Source organism: Drosophila hydei, unplaced genomic scaffold, assembly GCF_003285905.1.
Source record: "Drosophila hydei strain 15085-1641.00,03,60 unplaced genomic scaffold, DhydRS2 tig00008139-arrow-pilon, whole genome shotgun sequence".
NCBI classification, from domain to species: domain Eukaryota; kingdom Metazoa; phylum Arthropoda; class Insecta; order Diptera; family Drosophilidae; genus Drosophila; species Drosophila hydei.
Genome location: NW_022045847.1, coordinates 1,644,006 through 1,664,055, shown reverse-complemented (window position 1 = coordinate 1,664,055; position 20,050 = coordinate 1,644,006). Strand labels below are relative to the sequence as shown.

The following is a 20,050-nucleotide window of genomic DNA, read 5'->3' as shown; positions in this document are numbered from 1 at the left end:
GTTGACGCCATATGCAATTAAATATTGCACCCACTTCATATACATGAATTTCATTATTAATATATATATATATATAATTTTTTTTAAATTTCAAAATTGCTGCGCATAATTTGATGCTGCTTTTTCATATATATGTATATATTTATATATATGTATTTATATATGTATATATATATATATATATATATATATATATATATATATATATATATATATATATATATATATATATATATATTATATATATGTATGCACATATATAGTTATTTTTTTTTATATCGGGCACGAGTTTGATATGTTTTCAATTTAATTTTAAGTGTTTCCCATTCCACTTGTTTTTTGTTTTTACTTTTTATATATATTTCTTCTTGATCGCTTTTTCATTGATATTTTCAATATTCAATATCAATTTGTTCTACTTATATGCCTATACGTATATACATATATATATATATATATATATATATATTTATATATATATATATATATATAGATATACATATATGAGTTTTTGTTCGTGTATATGTATGTGTATATTTGTATACGAGTATAATGTATGCATTTATATAGTATATATATATATATATATATATATATATATATATATATATATATATATGTATAATTCAACTGATCAGGCGTGTTTAGCTCGCAGTTTTTATGTTATAAACAAAATGTACAATATTTTATCCAGCATTTTCTATTCGAATACATATGATATATATTTTCCAGTTTCCTAATTTATTCAGGGCTTTAAATATATATATATATATATACATAAATATTGTTGTTGTATGTATTTAGTTGTATAGTTGTTGCAAAAAATTTCACTAATTTAAAATTCGTTTCTTGAAGGTTTTATGCGCATCTTTTCATGGTTGAAAGAATAAAAAGTGGAAAATAAAGTAAATAAATAAATAGTTATAAATGAAACAATGTTTGTTGGCTTTTGTTTTTTGTTTGTTTAACGAACATAATGAATTTATTAAACATAATTAATACCGTCAATTAAAAAAGGCTAAATAATCGCTACATATAAACGCAAGTACGAAAAAATAGTGTATATATATAGTGTATATAGAAATGGTATACAATACATCAAGTACTTAAGAATTAGTATGGTTACAAAACAAATTGGTTTAGTTATCTGTCAGCAGGCAAACATAAGGCAACTGATATCGAATGTGTGGGGAAAGGCCAGTTCTATTTATGCAAATGATGAACCATTTTCGAGATGCGCGAAACGTAAAGTACAAATATTTATATATATGTATATAGCTAAGAGCTAACGCAATAATAAATACAAATTTGGTTTGCTATTACTGCTGCTGCCGCTTACTTGCATACCATGGGTATTTGCATATACAAATGTAAGTCGTATTTAATTGTAATCTATTACTAATTGCCCATAGATGCGTAAAACACACGTAGTCTCTATTATTTTGTTATCAATTGTTTTTTTGTTTTGTTTTCTTTTTTGGTAACTGCTTTGCCTTTTTACGCTTACATTGTTAAAAATGTTTTAAAACCACATCAAAACATATCGTTTTTAATTTTTAGTTTTATACTCTGTAAAACTTGTTTCATTTGTTTTCTATCTGGTAAACTTTTCATTTTGCTGATATGTATCTGTTATAGTTTCATGTAGGTTTATATATATATGTAAACATATATATATATATATATATATATATATATATATATATATATATATATATATATTATTTTTTTTGTTTCAAAAATGTATTAATATTTTCATATAATGTTCCCATAATTCATATTGTTTAGTTTATTTTAGTTTTTAGCTTATCATTTACATACTAGTTTCATTATGCTTTAGATATTCCCATTCAAATATGTTTTCTGTACTTCTCCGTGAACTCCAATTTGTATCAATTGTAGTTTAGCTGTTCGAAATCGTGCGAAATGTTAGGAGAATGTGTGGAAAGCAGCTAATGTGGCAATGTCTTATGTCTTTGTTGTCAGTTTTCTATATAGTTATAGATACAGATGCATGAGCTATGCTAAATGAGAACATGATTTAGCTGGGCGCGTTTATTTTTCCTTCCAGATGCAGGCCTATGATTTTTTTAGGCAAACCAAGTTGCACAACTTTCACACACACATACACACTCACACACACACAAATATGACAGCGTCTTAGATTTACGAATAAGAACGCATTTAACATACATTGCTTTCCTTTGCTCAAAGAATATCTGTTACTCTTAAGCTTAAAAATTAATTTCGAAAATATTTTGTATTAGGCATAGCATCTATTCCATTTTGGTTTGTTTTGATAAACTTTCCTTTCTTTTTGTTTAATTTAATTATGTGCTTAGTTGTAGTTGTAAATATTCTTGCTTCATTCATTTTGTTTTTGTTTTTGTTTTTGGGTTTTTGTTCTTTATTTTCATTAAAGGCGCAATTTTATGATATGCATTAGTATTAATATAATTAAACTTGTTCTCTTATAACTAGCTTTTTTAACTTTATATATGTATGTGAGATGGTGTGTGTGTGTGTCAGGTGCTTTCACAAACTTATATATATATTAATATATATGTTGACTGACCAACGCGCCTGAATGTCATGATCAATGCTCTTGATGCAGCTGATAATGATATCGATGATGCTAATGACAATGATGATGATCGGCAAGAGGATAGCAAGAAATGTAATTGGACGGAATATGCTTTTACATTTGACTAAAGTCAATTGAAATTATACATATACGAAATAAATTTCAATATTAAAGTTAAGAAAATGAGGAGTAGACAAATTTTTAACATGTTCTTAGATTTTGTTTTTGTTTTTGTTTTTTTTTGTTTGATATCCATAACCAATTATGCCAATTCTTATTGCCATAATATATTTTACATATTCTTAATGATTTCTTTGCATTAACAAACATTTCGGATATGCCTTTGGTATGTCTAGTTGTTTCTTGTTTAATCTTAACAAAGTATTAAATAGATTTACGTTTATGTTTATTATGTTTAAGTTTATTAATTTGCTGTTGGTTTGTTTAACAAATGTTGGGAATGGTTAACGTAAACGATTTTAAGTTATTTAGTAAGGACAACTTTGGTAAATATAAAAATTTAATTAAATATATATATTTATATATTTAAATAATGAATGTATGCTTATATAATTTAAACAATGCTGACAAAAATAATGTTTTCAAATAAATAAAATATTATTTTATGCTTTCAAATTTTTAAGCGCGCCGCTTGTTGTAATTAACTACTTAAAAGCCTATGTCTTGCCTTTTGTTGTTATTTGTTTGTTTTTTGTTTGTTGGTTTACATTGCTTTAGCATAAGTGTACTTGTAGTTGTTTCGTTTAGTTACAATAGATATAAGTAGTTGCTGAATTGTAGCAACTGTCGCTACGTAAGATGATATGTAACCGATTTCACTCGTAAATGTGTATAGAGTACGAGTAATCATAGAAGTTGTTTGTGTTGGTTGGTTGTTGTTTGCTGTTTGCTGTTTGCTGTTTGTTGCTTGCTGTTTACTGTTTGCATGTGCTTTTCTGCTTTGAGAGAAATTTACACCTGTAGCTATTACCCCACTGCCTCTTGTTCGTTGGTTTTCGCAAGAAATGTGTTTGTCTTGATTGTTCTAGCATTTTTTGAAATTGAGTTTAGGAATTCAGTTTGTGGTTGTTGTTGATGAAGAGTCAACAGTACAAGTTTATCAATTTTCTAGTCTTTAGGGTGGAGTCGAGAGCCTTTGCAGAAATTTCAATCTTTCTTTTTATTTTGGGCGGAAAGTGTGTCGAGAGTGTTTGAATTTGTATCAAACCAGCCACAGAGCCAGTTCCAGCTACACTTCCTGTTTGCTCTAACTGCTAGGGCAAACAGGATCTATATATATATATATATATATATATATATATGTGTGTGTGTGTGTGTCGAACTCACAATTGATTTATAAGTACGATATTATAACAAATAAATTTCGAAACCAGCGTTCAGTTTTCCTCAATATAAATTTCACTTTCTTCTTTTATGATGACTTCGACTAGTTCTCGTTGTTAAATTGTTTCTTTTTCAATTACTTTTACATATTTTGTTTTCTTTTTAACATTTCGAAATAGTATTACTAGATTCAAGATATTAATTTAATGCATATACATACACAAACATACAGATGTATTACTTACTTGGTTTAATTTTTATTTTTCATATTTCATTATCATTTTTTGTTTGTCTTGTAATAATTCTAGAAAGAGAGCTATTTAAAGGGCACATTCGGTTAAGCTATAATTATGTTTTCTTTTTTCTTTTACTATTATTTATTTCATATGTATTTTTGCTTTCTCTTCCCTTAACTTGTTATTATGATTTAAAAAGATTTTTTATACTGATCAAAATATTAAAAAAACGTACGTAACTTTTAATGTCTCAATTCCATTTCTTCAATGTTCGAAAGTGACTGAATAAATAAATAGAAAAAAGAAAAGTTCATGACCGATCTCAGCCAAATCTCGAAAGCAAAGGCAAATAATGCAAACTATCAGAACAACCATAGTTAAAAATGTTTCAAAAATCGTTTGCAGCAATTCATATTTATATATATATATATATATAAACATATATGTAAATATATATAGATATATATACAGACATGTTTGTGTATCTATTGGGACAATATTAACTGTTGAGATTAAGTTCCCTCAATCTAATCCGATCTATCGATTTTTTATTTGGTTTTTTTTTTATTTTTTTTGTATATTTTACTACAAGTTTCTCGTTTGCTGCTTTTATTTTTTATTTATTTTTTTTGGTACCTACAATTTTTGCATACATTTCATCGGCCTGTCAAAAATTTCACTAAACTGGGTTAGGCTTGCCATATAAATTATATATATATATAATTTTTATATATCCTTTTTTTTTTATTTTTCAAATTTTTTTTGTTTGTTTTGTTGAATATACTACAACTAAAGTTTTGCCTCCTTTACATGTATCCGTCACATGCGGAGCTTTACTGCTCTATGCTGGGCGGAGAGGGAAATCCGCTCAAACTCAAAATGTGCGCCTGTCGCTGAGGACCGTCGCACCACTGCACCAATCAAGCGGCAATGTGGGTTGTCGCTGGCAGCACATACGAATAGATGTGGTGCTGCAGTGGTTGCTGCTGGTGGTGTTGTTGCTGCTGTAGATTTTGGTAGTGGGTCAGCGGCGTGGGTGGTGCTGGTGGTGCGTTCGCGCTGCCGGGTCAGGTCGCTGTCGGCGTCATCAAAAACTGCTGCTGCTGATGATGGTGGTGTTGGTGATGATGGTGATGATGATGATGCGGCTGGTGGCTCTGATGGAAATGTTGATGCTGCTGATGGTGTGCCTGCTGCTGCTGCTGCTGTTGCTGATGATGCTGCTGTTGTTGTTGCTGCTGCTGTTGATGTTGCTGTTGTTGCTGCATTTCACGCTCTAGTTTCTTAGCGAGCAAATCATGCCTTGATTCCATACCCGCTCCTCTGCAAGTAGTTTGGTAGAACAGTTCGCGTTGTAAGTGGCTGTCAGTGAAGTTTGACATTGGGAGTTTGTGCATTCAGTGATTTGGATAGTACTTAAAGCGTTACACTTTAAATGGACATGCATGGCTGACTGGCTATGTGTGTGTATGGGTGAGTGGGTGTGTGGGTGAGTGGGTGCGTGGCTCACGATTCCCCCGGGCCCCCTCCAAGCGGACCCACACAATGAGCATACACACAGACACCCATGCGCACACATAACCTTCTAGCAAGCCACTATTTTATGGCTGTGCCGCTATAAGAATCATGTTTTATGTGTAAGCAGCATGCAAAAAACCAACTTTTCTACAACAACTTAAAGCAGCAGTTCCTTGAAGCCCTCCAGTCCCTTTGGTTGCTAAGCAATTTTTTATGATGTTGCTGGCTTCGCAATCATTACTAACCCCAAGTACAAAAGCCCCTAGCATTACCGAAAAGGAGAAACACTCACAGCTTGTAAAACGCTTTAAATTGATTTCGAGCAAGCAATCAACTGCAAAAAGCAAAAAAGCTATAGATTGTACTACGAACATTTTGTCGCTATAAAGTTTTTACAACTTGACTGCAAATATATTTTGCACATTTATATGAGCTCTCAATGACGATATATTTAATTGCGGGACACCAATTTATGTAGTCTGACTATTGGCAAGCGCAATTGTGCCTTGCTCTGGAATACTTATATTTCTGTTTCAATCACTAAGTCGTATGTGTCAGATGGACACTTCTATGGTGGTAGTCTGCATTGACTAGGGCTATTACTTAGTCTTTCATGGCGACTTTAACTGCTGTTTAGTGTAATGGCTGTGTCTATATAATGTAAGGCTTAAACTTGTTTCCCTCGATCGTTAGTTATTTACATTTGCTGCGATCGTTTCACCTGCTTCGTAGAGTTCATTTACGTTTACACAACTTATCCTCATTTTTACCGTTAATAAAGACGCAAGCAATTCATTCATCCACCTTTGCATACTAATGAAAATTTATCTATCCATCTTTCAATCTTGTATCTATATTTTTGTAAATGCTACCTGAGTCATCTGCTTAATAAATTTTGTAAATTAAATATTTATAAGTTTTTCCTAGTTACGAAATGGCAATTGAGCTAATAAACGAATTCTTCGGCTTGTTCGTGTTGCTTCCTTCATATTAAACTACTTTTCTTTGGTATAATAAATGTTGTGGGTGGCGGCACATGACTGTGGGCGTGGTATGTGTGTGTTTTGCATTTTTTATAAAGTTTTCATGCTCTGTTTTTATTGTTTTTTTGTAGTTGCTGTTGTATTTATTTGTTGTTGCCGCTGCCACTGTTTGTGATCACGAAAATTGAAAAAGTAAATTTATGTGGACTCTTAGAATTATAAACAAGTGCAGCAGGCAGAATGCAGACTATTTATGCAAAAGTGTGTGTGTTTGTGCTGAGCTTAAGGTGAAAAAAGTGTTGCTGTTGTGGCGGCTAAGCGGAAGCTTGCATTTAAAACTAACGGATGTCTGAAGCTCGAGTTTCGCAGCGAACCGAGGCGAGACGGGCCGCAAGATGGCCATATAAAATACGGGAGAAGTGTGTGTGTGTGTGTAGCATAAAGTCAAGTGCTATAAGGTGGCCATAAATCGTTGTCGTTGTGTGTGTAGTTGGGGCTTTATGCTGGCCATATATGTTTGTTATAATTTGTATTTAAATGCCTGCCTGGTCGCAATTTTTGCTGCTGCTGCTGTTGTTGCTGTTGCTGTTGTTGTTGCTGTTGCTGTGATGCTGCTGTTGCCATGCAAAGTAAACGAGCCGAGCTAAACAATAACAATTTGCAATTTCATAAATAGTTAATTGGTTCATTTTTTTGGGTGGGTTGCATACTGTTTGCTTATGATATATGGTGCCTGGGTTGGAAGCATAAAGGTTGTGAGTTATGAGCAGAACCCTTTGCGTGAGAGTTGGCTGCATTAAATATTTCAAAAGCTTGGAGGTTATATAAAAACAGGCTTAAGAATTGCTGAGCGATAGTTAAGTGGGTGTGTGTGTGTGCGACAGAGACAGAGGGTTAGATAGATAGAAAGTGATTTAGCAACTACATAAACGAAATTACTTTTACTTTTACGTTTACTTTTACTTTTACGTTTAGTTTTAGGTTTCATTGATTGCGGTTTTGTTTTGCTTTTTATTTATCATATACATACGTCTCTAAAGAGATGATTTTGGTGGTGCTGATTTGGATGAAGTTGGTTGTGCTGTAGTGAGTTAACAACAACGCTAGTGGTGCTGGTGCTGGTACAGCCTGCAGGTGGCTGTAGCTGTAGTTGTTGTTGTTGCATTTGCTGTTGCTGTAGTTGGAAATGTTGCTGCTGTTGTAGCTGTTGCTGTTGCTGTTGCTGCTGCTGTGTCGATGCTTGTGTTGTGGTGCTGATTGCTGGTGCAGTGACTAGCATGTTGGTATTTGCAACATGCCCCAAATCCAAGCCGCCATTCAATAAAAATAGTTGTTGTTGCGCTGCTGCAGCTGCTGCTGCTGCCTTGCCATTCATGAGCGGCAGCGACAACTCGTTAAGCATCTTCGTCTTGGCATACTCGATGCGTATGCAGCCGCGATCTGAACTGAGCAAATACTTGCCCTGCAGCTGTTGCATGGCCTGCGCGGCGCTCGGAGCATCGTTGAATTCAATAAAGGCCACCGGATGCTGTTGCTGCTGCTGGCCAGAATTGGTGTTGCTGTTGCTGTTGTTGCTGCTGCTGCTGATGTTGGTATTGGTGTTGGTTGTATTGCAGTTGGTAGCTGCTGCTATTGTTGATAATTGTTGGTTGACAGTTGCAGTGTGGAAAGTTGCAGTTCGTGTTGGAGAAGGCAGAGTTGAAGACAAAGTTGGAGGCATAGAAGTTGTGATATTGTGCGTACCTTTTGTGTGCATTCGTAGGCGACAAAAGCCAGGCATACTGTGCATATATGTTAACATATTTTGTTTTGCATATACAATATATGTATATATATATATTTATATATATATAGGTATATAGGTAGTAGTCGGTTATCGATATTTCATGTATAATACAAGTGATGGGCAACAAACGACAAACCAAAGAGAGAACGCAAAAAATATGTTGATTAGTCTTTGCGATTAGTTTGAGTTTCAAGAAAAAATTTGTGGTGCAGTTGGTGGTTAGGGTGGTGGTTTTAGTGGTTTGTTTAGGTGGCTGCTGTGGTTAACAATGTGGTGCAGTTTTCGCTCAACAACTCAAACTTTGTAACGTGTTTAAATGTGTATCTTCTTTAAACGGTTTATCGGTATATCGCTTATCGTTTCTGGCTTAGCTTATATCGATAATTATTGTAATCAAAGTTGAAGTCATTAATTTACCTAGAGAAAACCTCCTTCAGCTCATGCTCGGACACAAACTGACCCAAATTGGCTACGAACAGCGTCGAGCAGGGCGCATTAGCTGCTATTTGCGGATTAGCTGGATGTGCGGCATTGTTGGTGGAGCCGGCGGGGCTAGCCAGAGCGGGACTGGATAAAAAATGATGATGTGATGCGGCCGCAGCAGCAGCGGCGGCGGCAGCAGCTGCAGCTGGGTTACCGGCAGTACCTTGCGGCGCCGCAGCGGCAGCAGCAGCCGCAGCTGCTCCACCAGCACCACCGTTAGCGGCAGCGGCAGCGGCTAAGTGCGCCATAGCCGCCTGCTGGCTGGGATGTAAAGCGGTTGCAGTTGTCTGATGATGTGGCATTGTCATTTGAGTCTGCAACACGCATAGTGGGGCAACAATTAATAATGTGTGAGCCTGTATGGCGCTTCGTCTTTACTCACTTGATGCATAGGCTGCTCCATTACTTTGTCTGTATTTAGTCAGAGATAGGAGCGTACGGGCACCTGCGGATGCAATGCCGGATGCACGAGTGTTGCATGCTGCAAGGCAGCGGCACCGGGTAGCTCAGCGGCGGCGGCGGCTGAATACGCTAACGGATGATGCCATAGCTCGGGTCCGCCCGGAAAGAATGGCCCGCCCAGATCTATGAGAAAATGGAATAGAGAACAAGACAAAGAGAGAGAGAGAGAGAGAGAGAGACAATCGAGAAGTCAGTTGAGCGCCAGTTTGAACATTTTTATGATTTCACATTATGTAAAAAAGTTATTCTTGCTTCTGCTTCTTATTAATTTTGATAAAAGTTTGCAAAATAAAAAGTAATCAAAAAAATATACTTGTTTCAAGTTCGTTGCCTAAGTTTTTCGTTATATCGAAAATGAAAACCTACAAAATTTAGTTGTGGTTAACTTGTTTAAAAAACTATTTAAACAATATATTAAAACACCTAGAATTTTGTACAAATAATTACAAAATGTTCTGGACTAGAATCTTCAAGCAGAGTTCAATTTCGAAATATATAAGTAAATGTATCTATATCTGAATATACATTTTGTAGTATGCATCTCACGGATTGTGTGTATAAGTGTGTGTCTTAGTGTGTGTGTGTGTATGTGGCTGTGTGGCTGTGTCGTGGTGTGTGATTCAAACAAAGTGTTACAGTGACCAAAGTGCGTTACATAATATCATTGTGGTTGTTTGTTGTTGTTGTCGTTGTTGTTGTAGTTGTTGTTTGTTGCGGTTTGTTGAGCTGTTGCTGTAACCTATGTAAATATTTATAGCGAATTTAGTTGGGGCTTACGATAGTTGAACACATTTGATATATAGCAATATATACGGATTATATATAACATATTTGTATTAATAGAGAGAGTGTGCACTTGAAGCGAATTTCAACAGTTCAATTGTTGGATTATTGTTGTGTTTGAGTGTGTGTGTGTCATAATAATTAGGAAGTGCACTGCGTACGCTCCCTAGGCACGCCATCGATTCGTTAGCTCGAAGTAATATATGTGTTTTTTATATCTTTTTTAAACTATTTACTACAAACATAAACCAAAAGAATATTTTGTAACTAAAAAAATAGCAGCTGCTGAGTTGAGCTTTTCTTTTTTTTAGTTTATCAATTTTGTTTTTTTTTTACTTACGTCCAGTGAGTGGGTGCATCAATGCAGGATGTGAGGCTGTTGTCGCTGTATTGGGCTGTGGTTTGGGTTTGCTCACTTTCGTGTTACTCTTGGCGAATTCCAAGCGAATTGTTTGGGGCATATCGGGATCGAAGCGAACACCCTGCTGTAAATGATCAGATCAAAATACAGCGGTTTGTATTTTCTATTTGTTTTTCGTATATTTATTTTTGTAGTTTTTTAATTCATTCTTGCAAAATAAAACAAGTCTTTCTCAATTAAATAAGCTTTTTTAAGACCCTCCATACAACTGCCTTAATTTCTATTTTGGAATTCGTTATCTTGCAACAATTCGCCAAAAATAATTTCAAATGTCGCATAACTAGTGAAAAACGAGAGGTAAAGAAAGAAAGAGAGAGACGGAGAGAGATGGGGAATGGAGAGAGCAGATTTTGCATATTCTACTTTTATCTTTGTATTCGATTGGGTACATAGAAACCAAGTTCTTTTCTTATTGGCAGTGCTTACGAAACGCTGAGTAGAGGCTATTGAGTGGTGCTTTTGTATGCCTTGCTCTGTTCAGATATTAACGGGTTAGGGGTTACTCGGATCTAACTGAGAGTGTTTGTGTATGTGTGTGTGTGTGAGTTTATCTCTGGTATATGCACATAAATCAAAAGCAGGAGATGACAACAGCAACTGCATAGGAAGAGCACCTATGAGTGGGGCGTTTGGGTTTTTGTTTTCGTTGGAGAAATTCGGTGCCAATGGGTGGTGCCTAGGGGTTGAAAAGGGTGGCATTGACATGCTCCAGCCATACAAATTGTTCACTAAAAATATAATTTCACATATATATTTCCATTTATATATATATATATATGCATATATTATTAAAGGTTCTTATTGTTGGTGCTTCATTGCCTCATTGCAGTTGCTATATGTATGTATATATTGAATTAGAGAGCGGAAGAGTGTTTAATGTGATGTATATGTATTGTGTGTGGTGGTGTGAGAGAGAGCGAGAGAGATAGAGAGGGAGAATAGTTTTCTGAGAGCGAGATGCAATAACAAAACAATAAAAGAGAACAAATCAATATGAAAAGACTTAAACGTAAATGCGGTGAAGGTTCTTTCAAAATGCAAGCACGTGTGAAAGGTACATCTTGTTGTTGTTGTTGTTTGTTTGTTGTAGTTGTTGCTGTGGGTCTTGAGATACGATTGAGGGACCTAACTGTTCTTAACGCTCAGTGTAAGCCAGGCAAAAATACGAGTACAATTTGTTTTTTTTTTCTTTTTGTAATTTGTCTTTGTGTGCTTTACAATCTAAGTGTACATGTTTTTGGCACGCCGAAAAGTTTGATTGCCGTTTGGGGAAGTCTTTTTGCAGGCGTTGCTAAAAATATTTGGTGTTTATCGAATATATTTATATAAATATATAGAGTTAAAAAGTATATAGAGTAGTAATAATATATATTTATATAAATATATATAAATTTATTGTAAAAGTTATACAAGTTTTGCTAGGCAATTCGCTTTGATAGTTACCTGTAGATCCTGTTTGGCTGCCTCGGCTCCGGCTCTTGTATGGAATGTTACGAAACCGACGGGCTGTGGTTCAATATGTTCGATGTTATATAAATTTTAGTGTTGGCTTCGTTATATCTACCGCAAAGCAATTACTTACCGATGCTGTTTTGCCATTTTTGCTAGTTACTTTCAGTAGAGATCCTTCGTAGCCCTAGTAGACGAAGTACAATAGATGTTATTTTTAATAACCTTACATTTTCGAGGTAGGTGTGACGACAATTTAGAAACAACATTAATAACTCTTAATTCTTAAATATTTTTTTAAAATGCTCAATTCCCTCACGGCTTTTAACCTTTTTGTAATATTTAAAATATTTTTACAATATTATTTTATTTTCTAAAATTGCTTGCCGTTTATTTATTCTCTTTACTTTTCTTAAAGCATATTTCCTGACTATACAACCTAATAAGGTCACACCTTGGTATTTTAAGGAATTAGCCATTACGTTTATTAATATTCAAGTGATGGTTGCCCTACACCTCCTTCTAGATCTTGAAGTCTGACCACCATGGCCAAGTCTTGCATAAACATGCGCTTGGCTAGTTTTCGTTACGGATTACTCACCTCATAGGCTCTGAATAGCAAATAGAGCTCGCGTGGCTTAGCATCCATTGGCAAGCCACTGACGAACAATGTGCGCACCTGCAACAGAGCAGAGAAAAAAGAGATTGATTAGACATAAGTTAAGTAGAAATGGAGGGGCGGCCATGTACATGTGTGTATAGTTTATAAATCTGTGTGAATATATGGCAATTTTGTTGTGAGAAAGCAATTTCCTATGATTGTGTTATTAAGTTAAAGCTGGCACGTAGCAGCCGGAGATACAAGAGTGAATCGGAACGGAAACCTTTGGCCTCCATTTCAATGTGTCAAATATTTAAATTTCGCCGCCATCCAAATGTCCCAAAAGTTCATGTCACGCACACACGTACATACACATATGCGAGACAACGTGCACATGTGTGTGTATCTATCTTTGTGTGTAGTGATAATGAAAGCAAATGGAATAAGCGCCATAAACGCTGAATTCATTAAGGCAACGACGTGACGCGCTGAAACAGAAGATGTAATAGAGTGAGAAGCGGGCGGGAGTGGAGAACGCGTGAGAGAGAGGGAGAGGGAGAGGGAGATGAGAGACGACTGAAGAGAAGGTGTCAAGGGGCTTTGGGCACTAATGAGCCTTGCCGCATTTTTGTTGTCCCTCTTTATTTTTAACACCTAGGCAAGCACATTGTAAAGGGACAAGCTGTGTAAGCTCTGAGTTGTGAGCTGTTAGCGGTTAGCTATTTTTAGTCAGCTTTTATTTTTTATGTTTGCATTTTGACTGTATAAAAGAGTATTCTGTGGCATAGGCTATATTAGTCCAATTTATTTAATAAGCGATCGGGTATACTGAGATTGTTTTTATTGATTCAACTTTAAGCGCTTCATTTCCGAGACGTTTCATTCAAAATGGCCTCAAAAATATGTTGTGGATCAAAATATTGATAGCCACTAAATATAAATATAATTCATTATGGATTGGCAAATTTGTGAATCGAGCTTAAAAGAAAATTACAATTCTAATAGTAAAAAGAAACATTTTGAATGGCAACAAATATTTAAATTTATATTTAGTAGACTAATCGAATATTAAAAATAAAAATGAGCAATGAAAATAAGCATTTGCTTATATGAATTATTAAGTAATCAAATTTTCGAATAAATCAAAATATATTTAAACATTTGAGTCAAGATTGCTCTTATATCGATAAAACTTAAATGGTTGACCGTTTCTCATCTCTCAAGCTTTTTGGAATGGCCACAACATAGTCGGATATTTAGATAATTCGTTGTCTCCGCTGATACGAACAGTTTTTGTGCCAAAGCTCCACCTCCTGAGAGTGAAATGTGTCGCTTAGCCTCATAAGCGTGTGTGTGTGTGTGTTTTAAAATTAAAACGTGTTCTATCGTGAAATCTAGCTATTGTTAGCCCAAAAGGTAGAACGTGTAGCTTATTAATAGTCTTCACCCGTAGAAGCTGCTGCAGTTGCGGCTTTAAAAGTGTCCAACTGCCATTTACAAATTAATTAATTCACTCAAGTGCTGGCCAGCAGCAAGAAAAGAAAAAAGAATGGAAATACAATAAAAAATAATAAAAAGCAAGAAATCCTTTGACGTTTGCTGGCGCTGCCAAAAAGGATCTGTGAGCCACGCTCAGTTAAATAGCAATTAAAATTAATTTTTGCGCAGTCTGCGGTCGTCTCTCCCGCCTTTTACGGCTCCACTAATTGGACGGGTAATGAGCTGAGCTGAGACCACACTGCCTCAAAAAAATAAAAAATAGGGAAGATAGGAGAGCGAAGCTAAAAGAGAGCTTTAAGTAAAATGAGCCTAGCACAAACTAATTAGAAAGTGGATTCGGCACACTGAATATAGTTGTGGTTACAAAATTTCTGTTGCAAATGGCATTGAAATGCAATTATATTGTGTTTCGTCTGAGTGTGTGCGCTGCACCTCAAGTCGATGTCATGTCTCGGCGCTGCAAATATGCCAAGAGCAAACAACAGACTGGGAGACTGGCAGACAGTCAGGAACAGAAACAGAAACAGGAAATGGAACTCTGCTCAGACGTGCAGCTAGTTGCATTGCCAACCGCAAAAGCCAGTTAGCCGGAGCCAAATCAGCCATAGACGTGGGCTAAATGCGAGTTGGCTGCAGCTACCTCTGCTGCTCCTGTTGACTTGTGTGTGTGCTTTGGCCACTGCGGATAGACATTTAACATTTTGGCAAACAAACACAAGCAACTAGTACGAGCTGCCGAGCAGCCAGTTAGTTAAGCTTTAGCTCCACTTCCATATGTTGCCAACTATATATATTGCTGTGGAGGTTGTGTGGGCGTTGCGGCAACAACTTTGCTTGCCAAATTCCATTTAAATACAGTAAATGTCATAGAATTGCAGTTACAACTACTCCTGCTACTACTCTCATTGTTGTTGGTGGTCAACCTTGCAACTTGCTTGCCTGCGCTTGGCAATGATTTTGTTGCCGCAACCAAAGCTTTCTTCCCTCCCTCGCTTTATCTCTCTGTCTCTGTCGCTATCTCTTTGTCTCTTTCTCAAACTGTCTGTTTGTTTTTGTGGTTGTTTAACTGCAGCTGATGCTGTTACTGCTGATATTATTGCCAAGAAGCTAGCTTACCGCGCCCCTCTCCCCACTCCATTACCTTCACTCGCATTGCGTTTAGCCGCAAGTTGTTTCGTCTCTCAGTTTATATTCCGGTTGTTTGACATTTATCATTTATAATTATACTCTTCATTTTTGGTTGTTCGCCAAAATCAGTTAGGATGCTGAACTTATCTAGCCTTAAAGAAAACTGATGCAAGTTTGACCAAAGGCCCTTCCGGTCCAAATTTAACGCTTCAAACTATCGAGATGGCCTTGTCTTGTCTCTTTGGTGCAGCGTAAATCACTCACTAGTCAAGTGTTGACTTACGATAACTCAGCGTGACACACATATGTATGTGTATTCACACGGCTTATAAAGCATTTATAAACGCCGAGTTGCAGCTGTAGGCGTGCCGTAACTCTGAGGCTTGGCATGCACAATTCCAGTCTGAGAGGCGTTAAATTGTAAGAGCTTGTAAATTGACAAACGGCTGACGAAAAAAAACGAGACACGCAAATCGAGAGGCTAAGTCAAGAAAAAAATCAGTTAACAGCTTTTGCAAATATTTAAATGTCTGCAGTGATTGTTGCTTTCGTTGTTGTTGTCGTTGTTGTTGCTTTGGTTGTTGCTGTTGTATTTGCAACGCCAACATCAACAGCCAAACATTTAACATTGAAACAACTTTTGATGTTGACTTTTATCGCATCGGCGGCTTTTGCACAAAGTATTTGCGTAAATATTTTTACTATTAATAGATGCCAATTAAATTAATTTTTTATGCATTAGCTTTGTTGGCTGCCTGCAAATTTTCATTTTTATCGACAATCAAATGCACATTAAAAAGCAAATTAACAGAGCACGTAAAGTGCGTAGTGTGAAAGTTGAATTTTATATTTATATTTTCAGAGTTCTCTACAATTCATTTTCTTTTTATTATATATATTTATATTAATGACTTGTTCGAAATAACTCAATAAATGTAATAAATCTATGAATGCTGCAATGTCAGCCTTCTCCCTGAAAATTGAGCTTTAATTCAGTTGATATTTAAGTATACTGTTTAATAAGACTTGAATGCAAATGCTCGGATAAGCCAATTATGTGCTTTCCAAAGTCCGTTTTTCTATAAGCGGCTGAGTGCGTTTTATTGTTCGACTATTGCTAAGCTTTTGTTGGCCATTTGTCTGGCCATCCAGAGTCAATTGAAAGCTCACTAATTGGCATAATGCATAACAAAGGTCAACAGCGAAAAGTTCTTTAAAGAAAGTACTTTGGACCGGCGGCTGGCTGCTAACCTCATGACATGGCGAGCGTCGAGTCTGCTAAATGTCGTCAGTTTTAGGCTTAAATGCAGTTGCTTTTCATTGTTGTTCTCGTTGTTGTTATAATGTCATCTCGTATTTATTTAGTTGCTTTTGCTCTCGTTTTAAAAGCTTGTCAAATGCTCAAGTGAAACAAGCATAGAAAAGAATTTGCTCCCTCAGGCAGCATTCCGTGGACAATGGCACTTTTATATAAATATATTCATTATTATATAAATTTATTTATTTATTATTATATAAATTATAAACTATTATTATTTATTTATTATATTTTATATAAATATATAAATTAATTTTTCTGTTGCATTGACTTCCTATTGGTTAAAACATTAGGCTTGAATTTTAATGTTTTTAAAAATTGTATTTGTTTTAATTTAGAATTTAGAATATATCGATAATAAAATTGTAATATATTTGTTCGCCTAATATTACTAATCCATCATTTTGGGAACTATAAACTCTTTGTGTATATAGAATATAGGCGCAGTGAAGCTTTGATAAATGCATCGATGAGACTAAAACACTTTCATGCTAATACCATTCAGCTAACTTTGATAGCTCTTGGAATTTTTTTAGTACTACAGCGTACAGGTTTTATGGATAATGAGGCAGGTCTTTCAGGGCCTTTCAATCATCAAGTCAATTGTGGATCTTATCGAAGCTATGAAAAATGAGTTTGCAGTATAATCTAGAATAATTTGAGGCACTGACAAAAGGACAAAACAATTGTTTTAGTTACATTTCTTATTTATTGATTGGATCGGACTGCTTGCAGTCTATTTGTTTTGAGCTCACTAAACTGTCACAAAACTTTAGCCTTAACTGGTTTCTCATTGCGAATTCAATAGGCAGCTCGGGCGTGTAGAATGCAATGTGTATGCGGAGTGAATGAATGAATGAATACTGAATGTGACTGCAACATAAGATGTTATTGTTGTTGTTTGGTGTTGTGTTTTGCCGCATTTTGCATACAAAATGACGCCGGCCATTGTGGAAATGTTGCCGAGTATGCAATGCAGCATGCGAGGCAACAGTGCAGAAAACAGCGGCAGAAGCAGCAATTCGTGGCTAGAACAATGTTGTCCAACTTCTTTTGGCTTAAATGAAAAGTTTTGTTCGAATACTGCGCCTTTTCTTTGGCTTCTCCGTGCTTTTTATGCCCGAAGAACTCATTGAAAACGTGAAGAGAGAACGTTGTAACTGACAGAGGAAAACGTCGCTGACTGCTTCAAATATATTTATTCTTGTGATCATGTCGATCTTTCCAGTGATTCCCTAGCCTTGTCCGTTTAATAGACTCGTCGGCCTAGACAACAGCTTAAGTAAGAACTTGCAAAATTAAAGTAACCTGCGATCTAGTGCACTCAGTTTAAATTTGTCTGTAACATAACTTGAAGATGTTATGAGTCAGATAATGAATATTTCCTGCCTTGAATGCCTGCCCTACTTCGACGCTCCGCTCTGTAAACTTAATTCAATTCTTAGTCTTTCGGTTGCACTTAATTTGATGTCAATATGAAAATGTCATGAACAATGGCAGGGCTTAGGGCATCTCCTAGTCGGCTACTCTCGAATAGCGCAGTCTTGTTTTCTTTTTAGCGCGCTTGGCCTGATTTGGGATTTGGCACAAGCGCTCGCGACCTGCCGCAATCTGCCACGCCCCCAACCATCACGTTGCCGCGGCCAACGCTCAATTAAACCTAGTCATTGTCCTTGTTGTGGTTGTTCTTCTTCGTCTTCTCGTCATTGTTGTTGTTGTTGGCTTGTCTATCCTTGTTGTCGTCCTGTTTGCTGTTGTTGCTCTTGCTATTTGTCTCTCACTTGTTTGCGTTGCTGCATTTTTTCTGATTCTTTTCTGTTTAGAATTTGTTGCCATTGTTCGCGAATCGTCTTTAGCTCTGCTTTGCTGCTTCAGTCTGATCCTTGCCCTCTGTCTGGCTGTTATCTCCGTTGCTGCCATGGCACAAACAGCACAATTGCTTTGGTAATTAGCGTTTTTTTTGTCGCCTGCTCTCATTTGATTAAAGACTTGCCAGCGCCCACTTGGCAAGCACTTTTTAAATTGCTTAATAAGCCGCCTATCCGCAGCAGTAAATGCTGCAGGTGCTGCTGCCAGCACAACAACAACAACATCAATCAGGTAAAACTAATATTTTAATTGCTATGCAAACAAATGACAGCTCTCACACACACACTCATGCACACACATATACAGATGCCACAGATAGTCGCAACTAGATGCAAAGTTTTGCTTAGCACTGCTTATTTTACAAATTAGCCCCAAACATTTCGGGACATTTTCTAGAGAGTTGAGAGACACAAAAATATGAAACAGAACAAAGACAGATAGGGTGAAGGGGAGGGGAGGAGGATAAGCGACAAATGCGTAACAGCTGTGGGGCTCTTTTTTGGGCAGTCCATATGCAGAACCAAATAGGGAAATTCTCGTGGCTGCAACTTTTGATTGCAAATTATTTGCAACACTCACACACATAGACACAAGAACACGCGCGCACACTGCCAGTCAAAAGTTGGTTGCCAGCAGCAACAGCAACTAGTTAGTTGTTGTTTTTGCAGTTGTTGCTGTTGAGCAAAAATTCAGTTGGTAGTTTGGCAAACAACAATTATGTAACTAGATAAAACTGCACACAAACATAATAAATATATATATAGTATATATATATATATATATATGTGTTGTATATATATATTTTGAATGTGGGTGTCGCACTTTATGCTGAGCGATGTATGGAAATATGAAGCTTGACAATTTATAAATGCAACAGCACAAGCAGCAGCAACAATTTTCAAATTTTAATAATTAAAACTCATTAACACTTTGCCTCGGGGAGATTTTTGACAGAGGACGGGGCTCGGCAGGCACTGGCCGAAGATTAAATAACAAATGAGCGATGACTTTTTACAGCATATTTTGAGGGACCCGAGCTAAGGTTGAGGAGAGTTTGAAAAGGGTTTGGCAAATGAATTGAGTGTAGTGTTGGCAGCTTGGGCGCTTATTAATTATGTAGCAGCTGGCGGAGTAGTTGAAGAATTTCTGCGACTTTGGAGACATTGTTTATAATTTATGGCATATTCAAATTGCATGCAACTGAATATGCTATGAACATTTGCCATTCACTTCATTATGAAGCTTGCAGTTGCAACTAACTGGGGCAAGGCTGCATCGCAAAGCAAGCACAATTCCATACATGCAACACAAAATGGAAACAAAAATATTATTAACAATTCAACGTTTAGGCCAAGGTTGCAAATATACTTCCGGCTCGAAAAAAACAAGCCAAAGTCGGCAAAAAGAAAAACCTATAAAGGACACATAAGGAAAATGCTACAAATGAGAAAACAATAGAGCAATGAGCCTTGGACGCAAAACGTGTCCGAATGTGAACAATGAAAAGGGTTCTGCATTTGTTGTTGCTGTCTCTGTAACTTGTCAGCCAGCTTGACAGTCGACATTATTAAAACACAACTTGCCT

General features: G+C 36.2%; 1 protein-coding gene across 1 annotated transcript in view; it reads right to left on the bottom strand.

The window, feature by feature from the left end:
- Window positions 1-5,376: 5,376 nt before the first annotated feature.
- Window positions 5,377-20,050, bottom strand: part of LOC111601329 (protein couch potato) — an 86,200-nt gene continuing 71,526 nt past the window's right edge. Inside the window, 9 exon segments of the mRNA XM_030225766.1 lie at window positions 5,377-5,487; window positions 7,696-8,294; window positions 8,409-8,446; window positions 8,869-9,248; window positions 9,317-9,519; window positions 10,520-10,664; window positions 12,044-12,106; window positions 12,183-12,236; window positions 12,651-12,728. Coding sequence (XP_030081626.1) covers window positions 5,461-5,487; window positions 7,696-8,294; window positions 8,409-8,446; window positions 8,869-9,248; window positions 9,317-9,519; window positions 10,520-10,664; window positions 12,044-12,106; window positions 12,183-12,236; window positions 12,651-12,728 — 1,587 coding nt within the window. The 3' untranslated portion in view covers window positions 5,377-5,460.